Source organism: Dreissena polymorpha, chromosome 6 (genome assembly GCF_020536995.1).
Source record: "Dreissena polymorpha isolate Duluth1 chromosome 6, UMN_Dpol_1.0, whole genome shotgun sequence".
In the NCBI taxonomy this organism is placed as follows: domain Eukaryota; kingdom Metazoa; phylum Mollusca; class Bivalvia; order Myida; family Dreissenidae; genus Dreissena; species Dreissena polymorpha.
The window spans coordinates 100,917,251-100,945,175 of record NC_068360.1 but is presented as its reverse complement, the minus strand read 5'-3'; the positions used below and the strand labels follow the sequence as shown (position 1 = coordinate 100,945,175).

Sequence of the window (27,925 nt, the reverse complement as noted above, 5' to 3'; positions counted from 1 at the left end):
GCTCTTGTTTATAGATTGGGGTCATGTTGGTTATGAAGTTTGCAAAATATATGAAAGCAATATGTACAGGGACATTGAAAATATTTGAGGTGGTAAGCAAACTTTAACATAGATTTATCAATAATAAGCATATTCTAAGTGAAAAAAGAGCCATACTTCTTACAAAATGCTTGATACAGTTGTTATCGTGTTTATAGGTTGGGGTCATGTTGGTAAAGAAGTATGCAAAAATTAAAGCAATATGTCAAGGGACATAGGGAATATTTGGGGTGGTTCGCAAACTTTAACATTTGCACGCGCACGCCGACAGCCGGGTGAGTAGGATAGCTCCACTATATATATTTCGTATGTAATAGTCGAGCTAAAAAACAGCCCACATATGTGTTTTAATGATTGCACACTATTTGAGTTAAAAGTTCAGTAACCTTACATGTTTACAAAAACCTCATGTTAATCTCAGATGTCTTACGAGAAAAATGAGAATTAAAGTTATTTCAGCACAAAAACATAAAGACCGAAAGAATTTTTCTTCTTATTTCACAACATGATGTTAAAGGTCAAGTATCAGTTGAGTTTTAGGAGTAAATCAATGAGTTAAAAGCAATTTTGCTTGATGGTAACAACTGATATAGCCCCACACATTGGCAATTTGATGTCAAGTACCATAAAATTAGTGGAATTGACAATTTCTCATCATAAGATATGATAAAGATCTATCTTAATGTTAACTTCAAATTTATTTAAAAAGTTTATCAAACTGCAGTTTATATTTCTGTTTCTTAAAGGCTGTAGTAAATGTAAGACTAAACAATGTGAAAGTAGGGACTTAGAAATGTAAAAGAAGGGACACATTTTGGTACAAGAAAGGTAGGAATGCTCTGTATTGGGATGCTAATAAACAACATTTGAAAATGACTACATAGCAATTACTTACCAACAGTTCCCACATAGTTAAATGAAGTCTGAGTGTTACTTACTAACAGTTCCCACATAGTTAAATGAAGTCTGTGTGTTACTTACCAACAGTTCCCAAATGATGTCTGGGTGTTACTTATAAACAGTTCCCACATAGTTAAATGAAGTATGGGTGTTACTTACCAACAGTTCCCGCATAGTTAAATGATTTTAAGTATGGGTGTTACCAACCAACAGTTCCCACATGTTAAGGAATGAAACTTTCTTAACTGTGTAGGTCCTGTGTAAAAGAACTTCCAACTGCCCATAATTGTATAATTGTAGAAATATGCATATTAAGTTGATTGAAGCAGAATTTTGCAAATCTTATATACTATCTCTATATAGTATATAAATGACTTTGGTAATTTAACAAATTGACAAATATAATGTTTCCTATTTGATTTTTGAATATTTAGAAAAAAGGCGAGCTATTCCGCCTCCCTCAATGTCAGCTTTCCTGCTAGGTTAAAGTTTTTTAGTAAGGTATTTTGTAATAGTTTTAGAGATTTCATTCAATATAAGCACATGTATTCAAAATATTAAAATTAATCCACGTGCCTTGTTTGGCTTATCTACTTTGCCCATTCAAACAGTTTGGTATAGAAAAAATGGTCAAGTTAAAGAAACATTTATTACTAAATCTTGCTGACACTTTTTCAGAGTTTAAATATATATGGCCATTTTCAAATCTTGTGATGGACATTTCAGTTGCTCAAAAGGAGGAGAAAGCTCTTTAGGAACACAGGCAAAGGAACACCCAGACATCATTTAACTATGTGGGAACTGTTGGTTGGTAAGCCTACGTTTGTAATTAGTACTTAATATTAATTTGTGTAATGTTCATATGGTTTTCTTCTTGCTTTTAATTCTTTATTTACACTATTATCTTTACTTTCATCTTAATACTTAGACACTAATTTATATGAAAAGACAATACTTTATTATTTAAATACATAAAAATTACATTTTATACTTTTTCTTTCTATTTCATCAAGTTTTACTGAGGTTATACCATAGAGTTGAGATTTAACTTCAAGGCACTTTCACATGCCTACTTTCCCAATGCAGGACCAATATCTGAAGAAAATATTTTCTTTTGCAATTGCCACACTAAATAATTCTACAATATGCTCACACAGGCGCTCGATGGTAATGTTTTCTTTTGTCAATATCTACATTGTCAAACAATCTTTTTTCAAAGAAGTTACGTCGGAAGATTTTTATTGATTTTGTATGTGTATGCATAATAATAAACAACAGGTAACTTTAAATAATAAAATAAAATAAATAAATAACACATTGCCATCTAGCGCCTGCGATCGGTCATGAAAAATATGTTGCAAAGAACAAAAACTATTACTATGCTTATATGCGTTCAGCGGGGGTTGCCTGAACTCCAGGTGCCAAATCGTCGGAATTTCCAGTTGCCCCACCCACTCGTGAATTCTCCATTCCTTCCATTGTCCCTGGGGTTCTGGCTCGACCCAAAGGTCGATTCACGGGCTGAGCGTTCAACTGGTTACCTCTGCCTCGTCCGCGGCTAACAGCAGGTCGAGATGTGAATGTTTTACTCATCTTATCATTGTTTACGTTTCATCTTATCTAATCAAAACATTGTTCTATTTACCGCAATGCCACTTTCGCTTTCGTTTCTAGTAAACAATGTTTGTGTAAAAACCGGCTATTGAATATGGCAGGTGTATTCCAACGATCTACTCAAAACACACGGAACATTTTATCTGAACTTGCATCAGCAATATTGTTTGTTAATTCTATACTATTTTGCAGTATTTTACAATTTCGTACAATTTACATCAAGCGTTATATAAAATATTGCTAGTATTTATTTTGGTTTCGTGTGTATATTTGTTCTTGAATATATGGAATGTGTGCAGAGATCCTTGTTGCAATATTCTACATCAATATTTCGCGTATTCTCAAATTTTTAACAAAGAACTGAAATGAATATTCTATATTTAGTAATGCATTTAATATGATATTTAAGCTGGGATTCGTTCAATATAATGTGTTCGGTCGACTTAATTATGATTCGCTTTATGTAATGCGTTCAGATCACAGAGTGTATATGGATGTAATCTAGAATCCGTGTTCAGATGCAAAAAGCCTTATGCAGGAAGTTTGGACCCGGGGCGGGGAGGGGGCGACCGATTAGGGTGTTGGAGGGGTCCCGCCTCCCAAATGTTAGATGTTTTTATTGAGACACTTCGATGTCAATTTGTATGCTTAAAAAGCGTATTTTGTGATGTAAATTTATGGGATTTGACACGCAAATCAGCTTTGAATTCAAATCTTCTCTTCAACGTTTATTTAAATTCCTAACAAAATGTTTCTCATCTACGACAAATGTGTACTTTGACCATCATCAACACATATAGACCATCACAATCGTCTACAACTCCGATATTAGATAGGACTTAGAAATGTTCTCTATAATACCTTTTTCCGGAGGGCTTTTTACTCATCTTTTTTAGATCTTGAGCTGATTTTTTGGTATATGAGTCTACCTATATGACCTACAGATGAAGTGTGAAATTTGTTCCGCTCCATTGAATTTTTTGCGTAGTTATGGGACTTTGACTTAACAATTTTCTCTATAATGAACGTTTTCTGAAGTTTTTTACGCAGCTCTTTCAGATGGTGGGCTTATTTTGATGCCCTCGGTAGGGTGTCATATAGCAGTTTAATTTTCCCGACTTATTTTGATAACGCTTGAAGATATTGACATGATATTTGTTGTGTAAGGGAACCTACATGACATACAGATGAAGTAGTGTCGTTTCGGTCCTTTGATTTGTGGCGAAATTACTGGCCTTGAACTTAGAAAAAAAAACTTACAGATACAATTAATGCCGATTATCAATATAATCTATCTAATTGTTTCAAACATTATTTGTTTTTCACAAATAATTAACGTCGGCAATGTTTAGACCATCAACCTCCTGTATCAGTTACTTCTATTCGCTTCTTCTTTTTCCTTTGCCAATCAGAAGAAGTGTACATTAACCATGGATAGATGAAGCATATCGGATCACCAGGAGTAATTGCCTTATCGGGGATGCGTGTTCACGGCGATAAGAAAACCTTGACTTGGGGCTTATCTCCACTGGGGAGCGCTGATCATCTGGTTAATCAGGGACATTTAAACACATCTGCTCTTTTGTATAGTAGGAAAGTGTACCGTGGGCCCATGGCATGAGAGAACAATTAACAGTTGGACCATTATTAAAATTCTTAACTCGACAGCCAGCTTGGGGAGGTCGCTGGCCCCGGGGCGTGGGTAAGGGCCTGGTATGTTAAGTGTATGCGGTCCTTACGTGCCTAATGCTGCATTATGAGATGATCCGGAGTGTGTTCCAGCATTCCCACCTGATTAACCAACCAGATTTACGAAAGTCTGGAAAGGTTTGAATTATTGCTGCAATCCAGGCTTACAACTTTGGTGTGTACTTGTGTTGTGTGGGAAGGCAAAGTACTCGGAAGAAATCCCATCTGCCTGGTATGGTGCCCACCAGGCGGGAGTTGGGTTTGAACCCGGGTCGCCTGGGCAAAACGCCCATGTACCGACCACTGCGCTAACCGAACGCCCTAAAAACGTGTCGTTCCGTTAAGTCAATCTTTTAATTTATGTAAGTCAATACACGTACAGGCATTTACAGTTGTAAAGTTGCTAGGGTAAAACAATTCCGATATGTATAGCATTAGAACCCTGTATGTTCTGAAATGGGTTCTATGTTTGGTAAAAGATCGCTCAATTGTGACATTTTCGGCAGTGGTCTACTCCAACTACGCAGCGGCCATTTTGATGGCATATTATGAAAAACGTGTTTTAAATATGTGTACTGCATCAGATCGTGGAATTTGGCAAAGCATCCCCTAACACCGGATGCATTCAAAAGTACATTAAAGTTATCGGTTATAGCTGCCACCACTCTTAATTAAACTGACTTATGTTGATGTATAAATTAAATTTCTGAATATCGACGTAAATTCCAGAATTGCGGAAATCCAAATAATTAACTTACAAATAATTATGTTTCAGAATGTATTTCTGTCAAGGATAAAAAGTCAAAAATACATATTCATCTTCTTAATGGATGAGAATAAAATATATTTTGGACGAAAATAGATGCACATCCGGGTATTAAATTGAATTGGTCAGCAATCGCAATAAGTGTTGTTGCCGAAAAAAGGACATTATTTGTACTTGAAGAAATGAATGAATGAAACATGTCAATAGAACAACGCAACATATTTTAGGTTTTCCGTTTACAATAACACGAATATAAACAGGGCCGAAACGGAATTGCAGTTAAAACAATACATTTATAATTTCTTGTTTAAGATTTAATGTCTTTTAATCCCTGGTAGAAGGTAAGGAAGTTTTGAAGAAAAGTCGTTAGGACAGAATTAGCATGATCTAAAATCAATGCACATTGGTTGATTTCAAATGTGTTGCAATTTGCCAATATCTGGCTGAGTATACGCCCATGTGATCTTGTCTTTAAATACCTAAGGAAATAACAAGTAATAAAACATCGAGCGGGTATTTTTCGTTATTAAAGGGAACTGTTGGATGAAAGATTGATTTTATGTTATCATTTATGCAGACGAGACTTTTGCAGATCTTTTACGACTAAGTATCTTGTGATAAACACGTATTTCCTCTTATTTATTTGGGCTCTGTGAAAAAGGAGTTTAATGAATGTACGTAAAGTGTCGTCCCAGATTAGCCTGTGCAATCCGCATAGGCTATTCAGGGACGACATTTTCCGCTTTTATGTTATTTTTCATTTCAAGAAAATCTCCTCTTAGCAAAAATCTAGATTAGCCGGAAATTGTCGTCCCTGCGGACTGCACAGGCTAATCTGGGCTGACACTTTACGCACATGCATTAAACCCCCTTTTCACAGAGCGCGGTCCATTTGTATTTGTCTGTTATAGGAGACATGGTTACTCGATTTAACCACTAAATGTTTCATGATAGAAACTAATGAATTCGTGTTAATGACTGTATGTATCCAAAGGAATTTTTTTAACGGATTATTACCACAAAATATCCAAATAAAAACTGATAAATGAGATCTTATATTAACCACTCAACAAGTCTTGATAGAGGCAATTCTGTTGGGGGATAAACAACAACGTTGTGATCTGAATGAAAAGAACAGGGACAATTGGCATATTACATATTTATATTTCGTTTATATATTTATTATATTCATTGATAAGTATTTCATAGTAAAACATCATATGACATTGCAACTATACAATGCAACACAACATGCGCGCATGTCAAATATTCAACTTACGGCACAACCTGACAAAGCATTGAGTCATAAAAAATAATATAGTCCTAAAATCAAACTTAACAACAACAACAACAATAATGGTGGATTTTAATAACTTTACAGATTACTTTATTTTCTAACAAATAATGATGTATTGTTGCACATGACAATTAGAATGTGTTTTTCAAAGACAAGTTTTATGAAAATAAATCAGTAGAAACGTCACCGTACCTTGTGTTGAGGTATTGAAACAGTAATACGACATTTTGAATATTTTTTTTCGCATATGTCATTTTGTTATGGTATTCTGCACCTTTAATCTAAGTTTAAGAAAAAAACAAACCAATTCAAGATTCTCAGACATTCCAAAGTAAAAATCCTCATTTATTTCTGTACAGATTTTTATCTGGATCATTTATACACAAATTTCACTTATATGAACATAAATATGCAGCAGGCAAGACATAGTTGGTAGATATTGCTACATTAACCCATTTATGCCTAGCGTCTAGAAAAAGGCCTTGGCAAACAGCGTAGACCCAGATGAGACGCCGCATGATGCGGCGTCTCATCAGGGTCTGCGCTGTTTGCTTAAAGGAATTTCTGTAAGAAATATTCTAAATATAGAAATAAAGATACTAGAAATCCCTAATTTTGGAAATAAATTGATCCAATTTAGAAGGATGGGAGAGTCCACTATGCATAAATGGGTTAATACATAACATTTGCCTTTTAACGAAGTAAATAAGAAGATACCAGTGTCACGTATTATGGCTTGTACTTATTTTTGAAACCGTATGTACATAGCTGTACGTACTTAATTGAAAAACGTTTGGAGTGACGGTAAATATAGAAAATCAGATATATTACACGAATTTCAGTTCTGATACCTTACAGACGCATGTGATGATGCACTTTTACACATACTAATGCATCCAATATTTCTATAAAACAGCGCTTTAATAATATTATATTACCGTGTAGGTACATTGACTGATGTTTTAAAATTCTAACGATACGCAAACAAATATTTTACAAACATCACATATTCAAACTTCATAATAATATATATCAAGTTAATACTTTAACATGGCGTACATACAAGCTTATATCAAAATAAAAACGAGAGTTCAACATAAACTTCACGGGCTGAACTAGCATCAAACGAATGTATACACCTTTGGAATTCATTATGTTTTACATGAATATTCCACATAAAAACTAAACTTAATGAAGAGGGAGAAATGAACTACTATTATATGCATGTTATATTTGTAGAACACAACGTTTCCTGTCTTTTTTATCCAAGTCAACGCACTTGCATACAATATACACAAAAATACTAATAGACATATTTTAAGATATCTTGTGATTGTTGCGAATTGGTGAGTTTTATTATTAACCACACTTTCATCTGCACAAAAGTGCGTTAAATTCTTATGCATTCTTTAACATTTAAGAATGATCTCATGCATAAGTGTTTAATTGTATGTTCATTCAACCTTCCAGTAATACACCACACGAACGATCATTACAAGTTAAGTACAGATTTAAAAGTAAATGAGCTATGGACAATGCAAAAATAACAGATACTTCATAAATATCGACGTGCACGTCAGACGAACTTTCGGTTCATATAGCAAAATGATTTATTTTACAATTTCAAATATCATTTGCTGAAACTATATTTAAAACATTAAACAAGAGTTCCGCGGTCGGTTACATATCCCCCCCCCCCCCGAACAGGGCCATTTTCAATAGTGGTTATCTTCTGTCCAAGGCCAATACTCATGTGAAGTAACAAGCAAATCGGTCGATTCGTTGACGAGTTATTGATCGGAAACCGTTTTCACACTTAGTGACAATGACATTGACCTTCGACTAAGTGACTCCGGTTTGAATAGGGGTAATCTATTGTCCAAGACCAACGTACATGTGAAGTATCAAGCAAATCGGTTGATTTGTTGACACTTATTTTTTTTAAATCAGAGTCCTACCGGCCTCTTCACGAGGTCTTTGAGGTTCGACCTGCCCCTGTGACCTTTCAGGAGATAAAAGTTGTTTTAAGTCAGAGTAGGTCAGATTTACCCCGGGTGTCCGGGTGTTTTGCCAAAGGTTTTTACTTTTAGTTTTAGTAGAGTTCAGTGCACGCTGGCCAATGAGACCTTAATGTGCCCTGTACTGTATTGTTGGTGATGATTTTATGATTAGGTGTAATGCTGTGTGCATGAGTAGTGTGAATTTGTTTGTTATGTAGGGGTGTTCGGTGTATTGGTTTGCTTAGGGTGTTGTGTAGGTTAGTGTTGTGTGTATGTGGGAGTTATATAGGTGTGTTCGGTGTACTAGTTTGTTTAGGGGTGCTGAGTAAATGAGTGTTATGTAGTTGAGTTCTAGGTCTTATGGTGATTATGTATATGCGGTTGTGTGTAGATCAGTCCTAGAGGCCGACCAAGGAGCAGCACTCATTCCACTCGGAGCCACCATCGTCTTTTTTCGCCCGCCTGCCACCCATCCAGAACATGCATCAGATTTGCCTGAATTATATTTACGTTTACGTAGTGTTTGTTTTTATATTTAGGTGTGAAGTGATGTACTATGTTATAAGGAGTATTTTGAGCTTTGTTAGACGTTATTATTATGTTGTAGTAAACCCGTTTTTGTCTGACTGTGTATGGTTGTTGTGCTCTCCGCCCCAAGAGAGGTGTTAGTGAGGGTTCGAGCGGGATACAGGCAACGCCCCGATTCCAGAGGCGTCCCTGGTTATTTTAAGTGCCCGGTGTATAGCACCGATACACTGCACCCCCTTTTAACGTCCCTCGCGGAGGACATGTTAGTACATGGTGTTAGTTATGTTTCAAATATCGCTATGCTGCCTTGTGTCATATTTTATGGTGACGTGGGCTCTCACTGTTGTTTTTATGAGAGTTGGTAGTAAGGTGTTGTGAGGGCTAGACTAGTTTAAGATCATTTATCTGATGATAGAAGAGGGGGCCTGACTATGCTTTATTCGACCGAGATGACTAGTTTAATTGTGGGCATAGACAATATCAAGATTTTTCTTTCTTCTTGCTGAGGTTGTGGTCTGCAGCTCTGTGTTGTTGTGGGGGCCAGACTAGTTTTGATAGGTCGTTTACTCGATGATAGAAGAGAGGGGCTGTGTTTTAGTAGTTTGGTATTAGGAGAGCACGCACGTTATATTTATATTAACTATGGTGACACCGGCAGCAGCCCTTTGTACTATTTTGTTTGGCCGTAGCGCAGCTACTTCCTGCGTCGTAATTGACGTTCTGTGGGCGACGCCGGCTATATAGGTACATAAGAGTATTCAAATCCAACGGTTAGTGTACTACTGGGATATAGGATGGTGAGCAAATAATAAATACATTTACCTTTCTTTTTTTGGTCATCTTGGATGGGTCGTGTCGGCAGAGTCATAGATAATCTATCCCGTCCGGCACGCTCCAACCAACATAGTTTTATAATATACATATGTAAATAATGACAAAAACATGGTAGTATGATACTGTTATGCTATATACACCTAGGGGTTGCACTGTAGATATCTCAAGTAATGAGTTACTTACGTGCGCACTTAGTGCGGCTTCCGCTAACTTGTGGAAGTGAGTTGTCTGTGTGCATTCCCCTGTTACGTTGTCGTCGGTTGCTGCGTGCTGTATGCAGCGGAAAAAAGGAGAGTTAAAAAGCCAGCACGGGGAGGGGTCTCGCGGAACCCGGATACTGTTATCTCAATTGCTAACTGTTTCTCACGGGGGGGGGGGCGTTAAATTGCGTCTATGTTGCTAGTTGCGGTTGTTAACGAGGCAGGTGACCGATCCAGTTCGTGGGTTTGGGTGTCAGTTATGTTTGGTAGCGTAATCCCTTCCGTCATTGTATTAAGAGAGTGTTGTTGTTGTTGTACTGGGTTACTTTGTGTAGCCTGTCAGCCCTTGCCCGTCCGCGGCGTCGTCACAGGGCACAGACCAGGGGGCCCCACTGACATACAGGTGTGACCCGGTGGCTATGCCCTGCGACGGGGGAAACTATAGGTCGGCTGTCATATCCGTGCCACGTTCGGGCCGTGATACTGCCGTATGCCTACTATGGGCGGGCTCGGGCGAGTGGCCCCATTGACACACAGAAGTGACCGGTCATCCGTGCCCGCCCAGGAGATCCTCTCATTAGCTATAGTCCACGGACAGGGTCCGGAAGACAGGGTGTTATAAAATTAGCTAAGTGTATTTTTATCTTGGCACCGGCACGCGCTATATTTTATTTATTACGCGATTTGCTTATATGCATATTTTTGCTTTTCGGATAAGCCTAAGGGAGGTAATTTGTACAGAAGACGCTAGATTGATTAGTATGCCCTATTGTATCGCTTTTTTTTTTAAAGATTAAGTGCAGGTATACATCTAGTTTTGAATTGAATTCTGACAGAACATACTACATAAACGAGCAGAATTTGTAGCAATAAGGGTTTAAGATTGCGAATGTTCGTATAATGCGATCTTCCTTATAACTTGCTATTACAGGGGAGACAATTAGAATACGTTAGAATCTCAAAACTAGTCTTTTCTGTACATATTTGTGTTTATTTGGCAAGCTATATGAGAATTAAACCTTAAATTACTATAAGTATGAGAACAAAAAGGTATTATTACGGATATATAAGGTTTGTATAATATTGGGATGAAGCGATACATACTATCATTCTATTTTCCTCCCTGCGGCGTCTCCCGCATCACCGTGGCGTCCCACTCGGGACCATTGTTTTCAACAGTCACGAGGGTCTACGAGATATTATTTAGGTTGTAAAGAACACGATATATCTTGTGTATTTATCTTGTAGTATTTATTATTATTTTAATAAGGCATTCGCGTTGGAAGCTCGCTATCGGAGTGTATATCTGTACGTTTCATGTGCGATGTAATTAGCGTATTTATATTTTGCTCAGATATCCCGTGTCTCGCAAAAATTTGAAAACATGTTGCCTTACAACGGATCCGATCTTGTTCGGAGGCATTAACAGTAGACGGCGATCAATATTTACCGTGATATTGCTGTATGCTGCTATTACACCTGCACTTAGCTCTAGTCTTTGGGCCGCATGATGAGGGCATATAAAGAATAAATGTTCGAAGGTGTCTGGAACGTTGCATTGGGGGCAGAGAACTGTTTTGTGGTAATCGCCGTGTAATCTAGACACCATGCGCGTATATGCTCTGTCTTCTTGTTTAATGGCGCTATAGATATGGATCTTGTGGCTGGGGTTAGTGATAAATGGTAAGTCATGATCAGCGCAGTATATTGAATAGTGGTGGTCTTGTTCAGTATACGCTTTTTGGTTAATATTGGCGATAAGTTCGCGTGCGCTGGGTTTTAACCCGGAGAGTATACCCTCTTGTGATCCTATTTGTTGACACGTAATTGACATGACGCCTTATCTATGATCGCTCCGCCCACTAGAATTGATCCACCAATCAGCAATCGATTAATCGGGCGCACTCGTTAGCAACGACCTGTCCGCCATTTTCTAGAAAAACTACATGTTTCGGTTCACTTTTATTCCAACGAGTTTCTTTTGTTTTCCTCTTAAAAAACGATTAAAAATTGTTAAACGGTGTCAATGGGGATTATATAACTCGGACAATCGATATCCTGAAAGATTAGTTGGTGACATTTAATTTATATCGTTTCCAAAGCCGAAAAGAGATCTTGAGAAGTGTAAGAGTTGTATAAATGCATGCGGTCGTCACCACAAACAACTGAACGTCAACACTGTCAAAGACAATTATAATATATTTTTATCGGATATACTTGCAGAGTTAAATAGTTTATGTTATCGATCTGATTATCACATAATATTTCACTTTTTTTTCAAATAGTTTTATCAGTTACTAGGTCAGAAGCGAGGTTCATCTGCATTACTTAAAGAGAAATAAAACCCAGCATGAAGCCTAATTCATGCTGTGTTTTATTACTCTGATAGTAATGCACTTAATTGACATCAAACATGTTATTTGAAGGTGACATGTGATATATTATCTTATTAACGGTATCTACACATTTGCACTCATGTGGTGTCAGCAATAAACGCTTTTAATCCACACTAGGAGCTCGAATGCCTAGATCTCATTTTTTAAACGAGTTTCGTTTATTTTGTTCGGATTAAAAAAACGGAAATGAAATATGGCAAAAACGGTGTAAAAAGGGTTAATGCAACTCTGACATTTGGTATCCAGAAAGATAAGTTAGATGAATTAAATTTATACCATTTCCAACGCGGCGATGCGGTCTTGACAAGAGCGAATGGAAGCTTCAAGAATTACCGAGATCCCCTTTATAGAACATTAATTTATTTCACAAACTTGAAATGTCATATAAGCAATAACTAAGCATTATTAATTATGTATTATGTCACGTGTGCATGTAAAATAATTGAGAATTTTGGTACCCAATTCGTGTAACTTTACGAGATTCCCGTTAAAAATCGCGTTTCTGTGTGTGTCAGAAACAAGTGAAAACCATTTTGTTATTATTTTAATAAAGACGTATCGATAAATGCTATTGTAAAAGAGTTATTATTACTGATATTAGTTAACCAATAAATGCGGTAACTTCGGGGAAGTCGGTACCTGCGCGAGCGTCTGATATTGGTAGCCTTATTAATTTATAATAGCCTGACCGTATTCCATTTCGTACAACGCTAATTTTATATCAGACAATGTCCAAACTTACTGTGTTGTTTATGCGCTTTAAATTATAGTGATTGATAAATGACCCATAAGCAATGTTTAATATGATTTATTAATATCACTTTTATACGCAATAACATGTGGGATTGAGGTACCCACCCGGCGTCAGAAAGCGCGTAAAACTTCACCGAATTCCCAGTTATAAAGCGCTATTTCGTGTCAAATACACGGGAGGGGGGAATGTTTCGGTAATAATGTTGTTAATAACACGGGTAAATACCGGTGAAGTGTTAATTTATTGCAAATACCACCATTACACGTAATAACGGGTTCGATTTCGGTAAGCGCGCAAGCGTTTGAGAGCGTGTTTAATGTACCGATTTACCCGTTATAAATAGCTGATGTTCTCTTTAATCGTTTATTCTTTGCATTTGCAGAATAACTAAATGGCATTAACCCCTTTACAAGTGTAATATGGTGTTAAACAAGTCCATAAAATCATCCGGAATATCGCGTAAATATATATATGCAGTCTATAGGCAAAGAAGCCATTTTGGTGTTAGCTTGTCTAGGTTTTCTTCCCGCTGAGCCACGTGATTAAGTGGGCGGAGCGATCACTGATAAGGCGTCATGTCAATTGATCGGAAACGATTTTCCCACTTATGACCTTTGACCTTGTGACCCTAATTTCAATAGGGTTCATATACTGTTCAAGTCCAATTCACATTGGAAGTATCACGCCAATCGGTCAATTCGTTGACGAGATATTGATCGGAAAAGATGTTCACACTTATTTTGCCAGTGACCTTGACCTTTGATCTGATGACTCCAAATGTAAATGGGGGTAATCTACTGCCCAAGGCGTATGCACGTGTTAAGTATCAAGCCGATCGGTGGATTCGTTGAAAAGTTATTGATCGGAAACGATTTTTCCTCTTATTGTGACATTGACCATGACATTTGACCTGGTGACCCCAATTCCAAAAGGGTTCATCTACTGTTCAAGGCCAATGCACAAGTGAAGTATCAAGACAATCGGTCAACTCGTTGACGAGTTATTGATCGGAAACGAACTGGTCTACCGACAGACAGACCGACCGACAGACCGACCGACATCCAGCTAAACAATATACCCCCTATTCTCCGAAGGGAGGTGGGGGGCATAATAAGCTACATTCCATGATGAACTGACACCATGTTATATTATTTGAATGGGAACTACATACATGTAATTGTTAAATAAATTCTTATAGGCCATGTTTTATAACAATATATTGCATGTTAAAATTTCATATTTTAACTTATCAACTATTATAGTGCACAATATACACACACACCTGTAGCAAAACAATAATAATAACACAATTGCATATGTACACAAAATATGCACTTATGTTCTAAATTAAAAGTCATTTGTTTTTAAGTTTATATCTAGCATTCAACATGCATAAATTTGATGTCAACGAATAGAAAAAAGCGACACATTTATGTAATAGGTATATACTAATCCATAACTAAAATGCTTTACCAACACAACATAGGGCGCCTACAATAAAAAAGACTAAAGTAATTGTACATGAAGCAGTATTTCTTACATTAATAACATTCCTAATGTAAACAGGCACGTGGCGGACCCCGTTGTAGCTTTCTTATAGCTCATGGGTCGGGCATTCCAGATGGTATAAAGTGATTCGGATAGATCAAACCACTGAAGCAACTGTTAAAGAGACAGTTTGCTATATTCAGAACCTTTTTTTTCTATTCACTTGAACGGTTGTGAGATGATAAACGGTAGTTTTATTTACATCATTACATCAGATAAATAATGACACATGAACATGATAATATTAATTGTTTTAACGAAACAGATTGTATGCACAATGTATTACACGGTATTAACAATGGATATTCATGAATAATCCAGATGTTAAGGGTTGTGAGATGATAAACGGTAGTTTTATTTACATCATTACATCAGATAAATAATGACACATAAAGATAATTATATAAATTGTTAAAACGAAAAAGAAGACACAATTACTATACAAAAACCATCATATTATTAGATAAATTATATTTATGAATATATGCAAGAAACAGTTTACAATTGGCAAATGTTATAACGCAATATGTTTAATATTTATAATTTAATATGAATTGTATCAGGCTTATTATACATATTTAATTTTTGCAATGATTGCAAAACATACATCTATAATCTATGTACAACATTTTTATGTTCCTGCACCAATAAGTATGGCTTATCAACGTATTGATCAACGCAGGCAATGATTAATTGCAAACATCTCCTGTCAACAATGTTTGGACAATATGTGATTAAAACAATCGCGCCTGTATCAAGATTGGAAACATGTATTTGCGTACTTGACATGTTAGTACATCATGAGTTCTGAGCATGTTATTCTGTTATGTTGTCATTTGTATCAAAATAATCTTTGATATTTGACATTCCAAAAAAGCGCTGTTGGTTAAATAAAAATAAGACATTTTTTGAGAGTGATAATTAAAGAAATTTCCATTAGAACGCATATCTAATTACACTTAATAAAACGGTATGCTATTTTTGAAGATGTAAATATATTGGCTGAAATTGTTCTCTATACAGAAATATGACTAGCATGGTACAGAATTATATCAATAAAATATATAATGGTGAATAACTATACTTCTTTGAAGTCTACTTTAAATAAATATTAAGTGATCTTATTAAATTTAGAGTAAGTCTTTTTCTTAAAATAAATACTTTTAATTAATGCTACGGTTAACTAAAAACAACGGATTTAGTTTAGTTTCGTTTTATTCAAAATTATTTTTCGACACGTGTTTTTATTGAATGTATAAATGTATACCTTCATGTACAGAATATTTGTTATTCAAAGAGTGAATAGACATATACTTTTGATTTATATATCTCTGAGAACAAATCGATTATATTTGCATAAAATCAATTAATGCGGTGACTCGAAATTTAGACATAACTTGTAAGTTAAAGATTTTCTATAATATTTCATAAAATCGCTCTAACACAGCTGGACAAAAGAATAGTAATGGAGTTTTGCTAGAGATGAAGATTCTCTGATAAAGAAATATGAAGTCGAATTTTACAATAGTGCAACCACGTTCGTGAATCAATATATCCCTTTCTCCGTAGAAAATGTTTATCGAATCGTCATCAGCCTCATCAGCGGTAGAAGAAAGAGTCGCAGCAGCAGCAACATCCCCACAATAATGTCGGTTGTCCACAAAATCAAACTGTTGCACTTCGACTGAATCCAGTTCACAAACTTCGTGTCTGATTCTCGTATATTCGTCTTCATTCCCTTCAACATTGAACCACAGTTTACAATAAACGTTATGTTTTGAGGTATACATGTCCTGCATGAAATGTTGTAACGCTGCAGGGGAAAATGTTGTGTAAATTAAAAACACATACTTTAAAGATCGTGGTAGTTTTATCTCCATATATTGCTTTAAACAAATCCTTAGCTGCTGCAAGTGGGTAAGTAGAGGCAGTGTCTGTGACAGCATGTCGGGATGTTCGATTTGGGTCATGTTCAGACTGGATATATTAATTGTGGATAACATTTCATACAATCCAGGGGAGTCCTTCATTAACTCCAATGCATACTCGTTCTCAGGTCGAAGATCCCTATACTTGTATCACGTAATATTTCGAACAGTTCCTTACTGACATTTTCCACTAATATCTCAATATTGGACATGTCATGTGACATCATTTCAGATCGCAAGTCCGATACATGTGTACGTAATTCGTGCCCACGGGTTTCTTTGTATAAATACAAAACAACATTGGACAAAACACACTTGACTTGATGATCTAGTGAAGAAAGTGTGATCAATAAACTGCAGAGCCATTGAGGGGAAATTGTGCAGTTCAACAAATCAACATGCTGTAACATTATAGGCAGCCGAACATTCAATACATTTTCTACAGGGGACGGTGGGACAATATCTTCGTTAAAATCAGTTTTTTCTATCCGCAAATACGTCAGGTTACTCATGGATGGAAGCAGCCCGGAAAACAATGACACGTCGCTAATTCCGATTAAATCCAACCTATTTACGTTCAGATTATTTAATTCGGATATAATTGCTCGAGATCCTGGCGTTTTCAAGCGTTCGATGCAATGTTTTGACTGTTGAAGGACTGTTAATATTATATTTTCTTCTAATACATCGCGTTCTAAAATTAGTGTTCGAACATGGGACGTGTTCATCATTAAAATTTGCAACAAATCATCGTTTTCGTTCTTGTTTACGTTTGCATGAAATATGAAATGACTCATTTCCAGACGAATATGTTTTGGTCTGCTGACTTTAGCCTCCTGATAACAGCTGATCATCATGCCCTGCACTAAAGATAACACCAGACGGTTAACGACGTGAAATCTTAATGTCGTGTACATGTCTTCGGATCCAATTCTTATCCAGTCAAGTTCTGTGTTTACGTCGTTGAAGACGTCTTCTGTCAGATAGTGTATTACTTTATTAGCTACATCACACTTTAGTCCACTGAGATAAATGATTACCTGGCTGATTTCCAACACATTATACTTACTTTTGCAAAAGATATTCGTAATTTTGTCCTCCGGTAAATTAGCGATATGAGAAGCAGCAAAGAATTCCTGGATCGTTTCATGTAGAAATGAAACTTGCGATTTACACGATGCGGTTGAGAAGCAATGTCGTTCATTCAAAACACCAGATCTGATGGCAAACTCGAGTTGTTCATTTGACAACATGTCAGTACTTAATAGTTCCTGTTTGCTAAATACTAGTGATTTTTCAGAGCAAATCGTGAAATAAAATGCATCCCTTGCTAGTGCGTTACAAATCTCTGTGTGATGCTCGAAAACAGCATTTTCCGATGGAATATGTTCAGTAAACCCCTCTTTTGGCAGTTCCTTGTTGAAAAGGGTGTATATCAGAACTTTATTTATTTCGCATAATGATCCACTTAAAAACGTTTTGTCCACCCATAGATTTACTAGGAGTGTCAGCATCCAAGGAGAGGCCAGAAAATGGTTTAATTTACGTTCCTCTACGTAGGCCATAAATTCTTTATATGACTCTTGATATTCTACAGTCAGAGAACGTAGCATATTTTGCGTAAGCTGTTCGGTGTCTGTTATTCCAACCGCTTCTATAAGTGTACCGATTTCAGAATCTCTGATACGCTTATCAGCAATTTTCCAGGGTCGTGATGTTGTTAAGACAACACATTGCTTGGATATAGAATACAGTTTCGGTATAGGGTTTTCTTTTGTGTGATCAGTCCATTCATTTAACCCATCCATTGTTACAAGGCAGGTCTCCCTTTCCAAGATACTTCCAAGTAAATCGTATGCCTCCCTCTGTTGTTTTTTATTAAAGTAAATTTCATCAATTATTTGTGTTTTGATCATGTTTACTACTTTATTTTGCCCAACTGAGTCTCGAAGTTTAATGTGGAATAAAAATCTGAAATTCTGCAATATTTCTACATCACTGAATTTAGAGCTTGGCTCCGGATCTTTTGAGTCTGAATTGCACCAGTCAATGACCAATTTACCAAGAAACGTAGTCTTGCCCATTCCAGGATCTCCTTGTATGGATACTCGGTCGTTCAATGTGGTGTTTGTATAAAACATGTCCTTGTATGTTTCTACCTTTTGTTCCGTATCTCTTCGAGATCCGTTTTTCTCGCGTGCGACATGGTGAAATTGTATCGGTACAAAAATATCCATAATCGATTTCTCACGACCATACCATATTGGCGAAACAGGTAGCATTGTCAATTTTTTCTTGTAGTATTCTTTCAACCGTCCTAGAAATTCTAAAAATATATTAAGTATTGAAAGTTTAAGCTCTTAGTATGCTTTCGCTTCAAAACTACATGTTTAATTTTATTGATTGATAAATTAAGATTATGCCACTCACAAATTATCAGTATCGTTGCGACAGGTATTTATTGTCAACATTATATGTGAAAACATGTCACCGGGTACAGAATCATTAAAGCTTTAATTCCAATTATGAACTTATTTATACATCTCTTTTATTTACTGAATTCGACTTGTAAATTATAAACGCATTTACAGACGAGATGTAAATGATAAGAACCATATTAATATTCCACATCCAAACTTGCTTTGTTGTATATGTTTCGCTACGCACAAAAAACACATTGGCATACTGTTCAAAGCGGCGTTTGTTATTGTTCTATAAAAATATTAAAATCTCAGTTTTGTTTATCACTATAAATGAAAACAACAGCGTGTTGGTCGGATACTTATTATCAAACCATACGGTATAATACAGAATTATCATGATTTATATGTATGCATACTATAATGTATAACGTAACACTAAAATTTGACATGGGCATTTGCAATCGCGGATGTCTTGTAAATAATCAGAATCAGATTCGATAATATGTATCACAATTTGGACCGAATAAGTCCTTAGTGGTTTAAATGTTTTCTTTCCTTAAGATTTGTGAAGTGGGAGTTTTAAAAAAGTTTAATGCAGACGATGTTACCAATCTGCGTTTACATCGTGAAACGGTTGTTAATGATTTGTCAACAGAAAGCAAAACAAAAAACAGAAGTTCTTTTTAATCTCTGTCGCCATTATAATTTTGCAGGCCACTCAATTTTTCCAATTTAAATATAAAAAACAGGCTTACAAATAGTTCCTTTACAATGACCTCTTATTATGACCAGAATGGGTGGATTGAACAAACATCAGAGACATAATGAGCGGGAATGGGGATCTGAAATGTGTTGCCATTTGTTGTCCAATTTAAATAATATTTGTCCAAATCGATGCATAAACAAACAAAAATGTTTCATCGTTCTTAGTAAAACATGTTGTTTTTCTTGTTAAAAAAATTCAATCTTTACATTTGTTTAATATGTTTTTCATTTTCCCATACAATGAAAAACGTATTTTTAACACGTAACAAAAATCAGATCTTCTCAAAACCAACATTTACTCTTATATGACTCGATTTAATCACTATAAAATTAATATGTTAATTTCTAAATACACTTACTTAAACTAAATTATATTAAAAACATGTATACGTATGTTGTTTTTTTGTTACTGAAACGTATATTATATTTTGAATAAACTGACAATTTAAAGTTCAAAGCGCGCAAATACGATCTTTCTGGAATACAATATGGCGATGATAATCCTGAAGAGCTCACAGGAGTTTTAAGTAAACCAATTGTCAGTACTTGGGCACGTGTGACACATTGTAATAAATAATATTTTTGCAAAGTATTATCAAGAATGAGTCATACTTGCGACCTAAGCAGTAGCAAAATGTGTCTAAATTTTGATTAGGTTTCCTAGTTATAGGAATAATGTGACCTGGATTCAAGCACAGCCTATATATTGTTACGAATAACATTCTGACCAAGTTTCATGAAGACTGATATATGAGTGTGGCTTATAGTGTAGTTACACTACAGGTTTTTGTAAGATTTGACCTAATGACCTAGTTGTTGAGAATCAAACCCAGCTTAGATATCGTCGAGAAAAACATTCTTACCAAGTTTCATCGAGTTTGAGTCACTTTCGTGCTCAGGTGAGCTAAATAAATCAAATATGTAATACTTTAGTGAATAATTTTAATGCAAACTAACAAAAAAGAGTTATTAAAAGACCAACAAAATTTGAGTTGAATACATACAACCATATATGTAGCCGTGGATTTGTTCTCGAACGATTTGTTCCCTCTTTGTATTGTCATTAGAAACGTTTTTAATTTTAACATACTTATTGCCAGTATTTGTTTTTTACATTATTTTTTTTAACGGAACGGATGAAATTATGCCTAAGTCGTAAATATATTTCAATTGACAAATTATTGAACATCTCATACTTTCCAAACGTACTCATACAATAATGTACCCATATATATTATTAATGTTAAGGTAGCATTGGTTAATAGACAAATCAAGATATATTGCCTATGAGAAAAACATTAAAGCATCTCGTTGACACATTAATTTTCACGATTTCTAACCAAACTACCACGTACTCATCGCAAACTGCGAGCATTGTCATTTTTTTATATTATTTTTTTGTTGCACATACCTCGACATTTCTGTTGGTACTCGGCTTCTACGTCGTTCGCATGTTCATCTCTTTTGTGAACCCGTTCAATGTTAAAATCATGCAACCCCTCATTAATCTCCTCCCTTAACATCATTCGCATCGTTTCCAACAGCCATTTTTTGCCTTCGCCTTCCACACAATATTCAGCCATTTGAATATCGTCGGTCCTATTAAATATTCATAATAGTGCACACATAATAGCATTCATTTTATAGTATGTGTATGTTAATGAGTACATAACAGCGAACGTTCCAAAATAAATTTTAGAACGTTCTTCTAGTTGGGAAGTGTCTAGATTTATGTAAAGCTCTCTATATTCAATGGCAAAAATGTATATTTATGCCTATAAATATTAATTTATGATACGTGTTTACGAATTGATGCGTTGACACTTTGTGTATGAACAATGTTTGTAATCACTTATAATTTCAAAAGAAATGTTAAAAACAAATCTATTGATTTTCTCGGGATTCGAACCTGGAAAGCTGAAAGCAATAGCGTACTCGTTACATTGTCATGTTCAGGATTTCGGTTTGATTGCGTCTTGTTAAGTTTTATAAGACAATTATCATTTAGAAATTATTTACAAAACCGTCCACACAAACCTAGTTAGTATGTTAACAGAATAGACAACACATCACCGCATACATCTAACCATAGGAAGTCGCAAGATCATATAGAACTAGATACTATTTCGTCAGAAATTAAAGATATACCCCTGATAGGTAACTGTCCTGACATGAACTATTTGCTGAATGACTCATGCCCTAAGAACCCCGTTATTCAAGTCGTCATTAGGCAAATGTCTGCACAAAATACACTTTTTGTTACAAAGCTATATCCAAATTTAGTCTAATGCATTCTCGAACTTATTGATTCGAAATAGATCAATCACAAACGTTATATCCGCTAAACAGGTATACAGGGAGTTAATTAACGGATTTCATTTGTACAGGAACATTCTCAACGAACCTTTTAGCAACAGGATAGCTGGGGAGATGGAGCTTGTAATAATGAATGTCTGATAGACTGCGAAGGATGAAGTACTGTATTTTCTAGGACGCCGGCTGTAAGAAGGAATATAAACATGTGCTAAGCGAATTATTCGGATGTTAGACCATATATCATCAATAGCATAGCATCCGCTGGACCATGTTGGTAAGTTGTGTAAGCGAGGATTTCATGATGGGAAAATCTAGCCGTACAAAAAGTAATACGCAAGCTATCAAAACCAAATGTTATTATGAATAATATCTGAGGGACTTATTACCCACTATTCAAACGGTAATTACTGATTTATTAATAACAGTCGTACCAAATGCATAAATTTAGAGGCTTAATGCGATGATTGTATTCCCTGTGACAAAGTGCTGTTATCATGAAATGTTTTGTCATTTCATTTGCATTACTCTTGGCAATTAAATAGAATAAAGTTTACCTATACAATTTACTTGATAGCGAATAAGAACATTCAATGTCAACCGTAAAAACAATCATTATTGAGATACTTTTTGTTTATAATGTTATATCACCTGTTGATGTGCACTGGTATAAACACTGTTAAACCTATACTAAAATGTAATTTGATTTGCCATTTCGTCAGCTCAAAATATATATATTATTTGTTGCCAATTGTTTAATTGTTTTTTTTTTCAGGTTTGAAATGCAAGAGTTGTACAACTATTTGTGTATGCGGTGTTATTGTTTAAAAAGCCTATATACTAATATATTGGATTAGCTTATATGATTATTGCAATGCAGATTACCCTGTTACAATAAAAATGGTATTTATCCTGCCTCTGTTGCAAAGTTTGACCAAATAAAGTAGGATCGAATACATTTTCCTATCTCCGGTCTACAGGAAGTAGTGTATTCCTACGCACGCTGTGACGATTAACATGTTCTAATATTTGACCTTTGACATTTATTGAAACGCATCATGAATGTTATCGTTATATTATATATCATCCTTTTTTGTTTTTAAAATATATTACCAAACTAGCTGTCCGTATTTATCATTTAATTCATTACGCAATTTATGACGTATCTAGTTTGACGTCATTTCTCTGACGAAACATACTATCTAGTTTCTCTCAGGATTTTAGGGACAACAATTATGACATGGTGGTTTTAACAGTATTTTTTTTTAATATTTTAAAACATCGAACGAATCATTAAAACGTATTTCGGATTGTGTGTTTGTCATTCATAATTGTTTACTTCGATAGGAATAAAATAATTCGCTACGGCAGGATTACGACTTCGTAAATCAGTTTTTGGGTCAGACTCACAGTGGTTAGCATTCGATACAAATGCCTAGGCCTATACTTTTAGTCCAAATGTTAATGCTTTCTAACAAAAATGAGATGTACTTTTCCATGTTCATTAAACATGTTCTATGTAATACTTGTCATCAGCTTGTTTACTTGTCGAAATAGAGAATATTATAAGGCAATCGTTTGATGTAATTGTAAATTACTCAGTTAGCAGTAATATTATAAAAATGAAATAGGTTAGTCATTCACGCAACAGAAACGACTTCCGATCGAGGTAAATAAATGAGTGTATAAATCCTTCTGAACTAAAGCAAATGGAAGAAATCTTAACACATTGATTAGATAAAGCTAGTGCACTGCGATAATATACACACTACCGGGTCAGATACATGTTTTTACGCATTTGAGATTGGGACATTTTAAGTGCTTTCAAGCGTCTTTATTGAAATTTTATGACAAGGACCGCTGAACATTTGCGCGCGGAACCATTCTTAGTAATTTGTTGGTAATGTTTACTAAATATAATCATCTGAATGTACAACAAAATTTAAGCATGTTTCATGATATATATATATATATATATATATATATATATATATATATATATATATATATATATATATATATATATATATATATATATATATATATGCTAAAAAAATAACGATAAGATTGTCCCTAACGATTAACATAATAAAAAATTATATGGATACGGATGTGGAACTGATACGGATGAGCAACTGAAACGATCATAGCGGAACGGATCTATGGTTAAATAAACTGGCGAAAATACGGTTTACAGCTTCCTTCCCCCAATCAACCCAAGCCTAACCTTTTCTTTCGCTTGAGACGTTAATCCAACGCGCCACGGACAATGAGTACTAACGTCTGGAACAGGACCTGAAGCATTGTGTACACACCGGTCTTTCTGACCTGTGTACTAACGCGAAAGGAATTGTGGGTAGCACTTCTTTTACGAATGAAAAGTGAAAGCGAAAGAAGGTATGGTTATCATGCTTCTGATAATCACTATCAGGCTTAATAGAGATTTAAAATCACATTTAAACATAATTAAATAACATTTCTTTAAACAACATTCCGTTTTAAACACACAATAAAATCGATTTTTCTTTCAATATTAACATTTTCATTCTTACGCAGAACTACTTTGGCGAAAGCATAATTCCCCAAACCAGGGGAATGTGATGCGTCAAACCATAGAGGAGAAAATAACGTAGTGACGTCACCATCTATGTATAGAATGGACCTGATCGTCGCACTACTTCCTGTAACCCCACTAACACGATAACCGGAGCTGATTGCCATAACGGAGATTTCCAGTTCACTAGTTTAACATCTAAACAAATCGCCATAAAACAATTGGTCCGGTCGCTCTAAGACTTGTAAATTAACACAATGTGCATATAAGTCTCAATTTCAACAACTTCATAGGTAAACAGCAGTTATCAATACAAAAAAATAGTTCATCGCTTGTTACATTTAAAATATATTCAACGTTAAGAAAATTTGAAAATTAGTTGTAATTACACGAACCGCTATGAAGCATGTAACTAAAGCTCCTCACATATCCATATCATGCGCGCTTATGTTATCCATACAGTTTGCAATTATTGAATCAGGTGGCAATTTATCTAATCATTGCACTCTACTCGACGACCAGCTCTATGTTGTAACAAAGATATTGTAAATATTGCTATCCGATTGAAGTGCTTTCTTATTGATGTGCAAAGGACTAGTACGTTACCGACCTGAATAATTTAAAGAGACTTATAATGTTTGTTTGCTTTTTAAAAAATCTTAACAATAAAAATAATAGTTATGTTAACGTTCTTTTCTATACAAGAGGTATTTCTCACTTTAAAATACATATTTTTTGGAATAAATCTTCCGATTTTTTTCCAAACATGTTTCCTCTTAAATTAATTAACATATTGCGAACATAATCGAAAGTTGCAATGACCGAAGAAAACTTAGTCTGGAGACTCTTCACAAAAAGGCTCAGTCGGGTTTATGAAAACAATTGATTATCTCTGATATAAAGGAATAGTACTTTGCATTGTACTCCATATGAATGACTGGACAATAAGTCATTATATGTAAAAAGCATATGCACATACATTTGTTTATGCTTTCGAACATGTCTGATTTTCTAAATTCGTTCATTATGTTATTGACTAAAATATATAAACGACATTATGGCGACCGCTTTGTTGTCACAGTTTCACAAAAGAACATTATATTTAGTATAGTTATGCTTGATTTCAGCAACTAGATCGTTTACATGCAGTTAATTTTAAAATATATCTTTACATCTACGAATGTTAAATATAATCATATGGTAGGTAAAAAAACTCTTCTCAAAAACCTAAAAGCCCACATCTTTGATACTTTTTAAATGACTTAAATGACTTAAGAATGTTTCGGTCGACAAAGTGAGTTCAAAGCATGGCTTCTGTGGTTGAAACCTATCAAGCCATATTGTGCATATGATGCATTGAATTGTGTATCAAAATATCTTTACACATCCATTTTATCATAACAATGTCAAAAGGATTATATTTGGCATGTCACTTCGTATTTTTGTCCTGTACATACACCCGGTGGTCGCGGGTTCTATTTATGTATGAATACAAATGGAACAATTTTAAGCATGTAATAACTGTATAAAAATACACTTAGAACAAATGGTAAATGTATTTATTTAAAAAGTGTTAATCACGTTTTCAAACATATATTTTGCTAATTCAAATGTGTATTCAATATTTTCTCATCTCGACTACCGAAATGGTATTGTCATTTATGTTTATAAACTTTTTATTTAATGTTGTTATTTTTTTTCACAAAATTCGGAAATGAGCATGTTGGACTATTCTTTGTATATGTATGTGTTGTGGTGTACTATGTACATGTCTTGACTAAAATTTCTGTCTGTCAGTCTGTTTGTCGTCTTATAAAGAGTTTGATTAAATCGATAAGGTAAAGGATATTCAATTGCATAATTCAAAGTATATTAAGTCCCTTTTAAGATACATGGTATCTAAATACGAAAATATTTGTATGAAACAAAGAGATAACATCTGATGACAGACATGTGCTTCGTTTGATAAATTTAAACATAGCGGAACGTATTATTCATCTTTGTGGTATTAAATACGATATTGTTTACAGCTTTTGTAATATTTATTGTTTACTTCAAGCTCATAGACTTCTACCAAATTGGGATTTCAAAACCAAAAATAAAGTTATTTAGTTCCGAGTTCCTTTGCAAAAGAAACATATCACAAATACCAAAGAGAGAAAAGTGTTGAGCACGGAAAAAGGCTTATGCTGTTTGACTCGCTAAATATAACATTCTGATTTGATGAAATAATTGAATGTAAAAAACGTCCCCGCGTTTTACACATGTCAAGGTAATCAGACGGGTTAAAATACGTTCATGACGATCTGTGTTTACCTAAAAAGCTGATATCAGTGTTTTATCAAAGAAAAGCGTATCATGCGTTATCACTTATAGCGAATCAGTTTCCGTTCTAGTTAGTTATCATAAGGTCGTTTTGAGGACGATTATGTTGACATATCGTACACATATTCAATGTGAAATCGCACCGCTAAAAATATCTGTTGATAATGAAATATTTTATGCTAGGTATCGCTATGTTTAAAACTCTAGAGTCAAGTATCGTGACTGACTTTATCGAAATTATTCACTCTGTTGAACATTAATGCACAAAGCTTAAAAAGACAGTAGAACGGGAAAGAAAAAAACGTTTCCGTTTGGACGGCATGTATTGGTGACCAAAATAACAACTCCCACCCTCACACAGACCTTCAAAACCCAGGTTGATTGTTTTCACTTGAGCTCAGCGTCTATGTGTCTGGCAGCAAGCATTATATGGAACATGCAGCACTACTTTGATATTACCAAACACATTCCAGAAATGCGTTTTTCCTGGTGCGAGGTACGTAATTACATTATTCACATCATTTGGTAATCAATACTGATGTAAACATACAGTATAGTTTGACGAATTGCGACAATAACGAGTGCAGTAATAAACCATGTTATATCGGGCTTTATCTGCTTATTTTGACCATAGTTCTCTACAATCAAATATTCGCAAACACTTAAAACTTTCATATGTTAACATATTTCTTTTATAAGCTGCCATATCATTACAAACCGGTTTACCATTAATCACTTAATTGATATATATGACGAGCACATTTCACGGACTGCTCTTGAATATATATAACTATACGGTATTATTATAAATTTTAAAACGTGTAAACGCTACCTTTAAGAATAAGTTGAAGCGAAAGCAGTTCTAGCTTGCAAACCCAACTGCATATTTCATATTTAAATTGGTGATTATTTATTACAACGGAAATTAAGTTATAAAAATGAAGTTTGTATTCTCGTGTTAAAAAGAAAATATTTTGTAATAGGTTCGTTAATAAGATAAATTTAAGGATAAGGAATTCTATTTGATGTTGTTATTAGATCGATTCAGTGTG

General features: G+C 34.9%; 3 protein-coding genes across 5 annotated transcripts in view; all 3 read right to left on the bottom strand.

Annotated features, from left to right (window-relative positions):
• Positions 1–25,075, bottom strand: part of LOC127835949 (uncharacterized) — an 82,633-nt gene extending 57,558 nt beyond the window's left edge. Inside the window, exon 1 of the mRNA XM_052362368.1 lies at positions 24,938–25,075. The gene's annotated coding sequence lies outside the window, so the exon portion shown is untranslated. The remainder of the gene's footprint in view (positions 1–24,937) is intronic.
• The window catches only part of LOC127836095 (uncharacterized), a 198,551-nt gene that overhangs the window by 65,370 nt on the left and 105,256 nt on the right, over positions 1–27,925 (bottom strand). The window lies entirely within an intron of this gene.
• Positions 12,183–24,367, bottom strand: LOC127836086 (uncharacterized). Of its 3 annotated transcripts, XM_052362515.1 has the most exons (4): positions 24,222–24,367; positions 22,086–22,180; positions 21,093–21,280; positions 12,183–18,819 (listed from the first exon to the last, which is right to left on the bottom strand). In XM_052362515.1, exons 3-4 carry the CDS (start codon positions 21,262–21,264, stop codon positions 16,595–16,597), a joined length of 2,397 nt encoding a protein of 798 aa, XP_052218475.1. In that variant the 5' UTR covers positions 21,265–21,280; positions 22,086–22,180; positions 24,222–24,367; the 3' UTR covers positions 12,183–16,594. The 3 variants fall into 3 exon arrangements, with proteins under 3 accessions (XP_052218475.1, XP_052218477.1, XP_052218478.1); XM_052362517.1 differs by lacking the exon at positions 21,093–21,280; XM_052362518.1 differs by lacking the exons at positions 21,093–21,280; positions 22,086–22,180.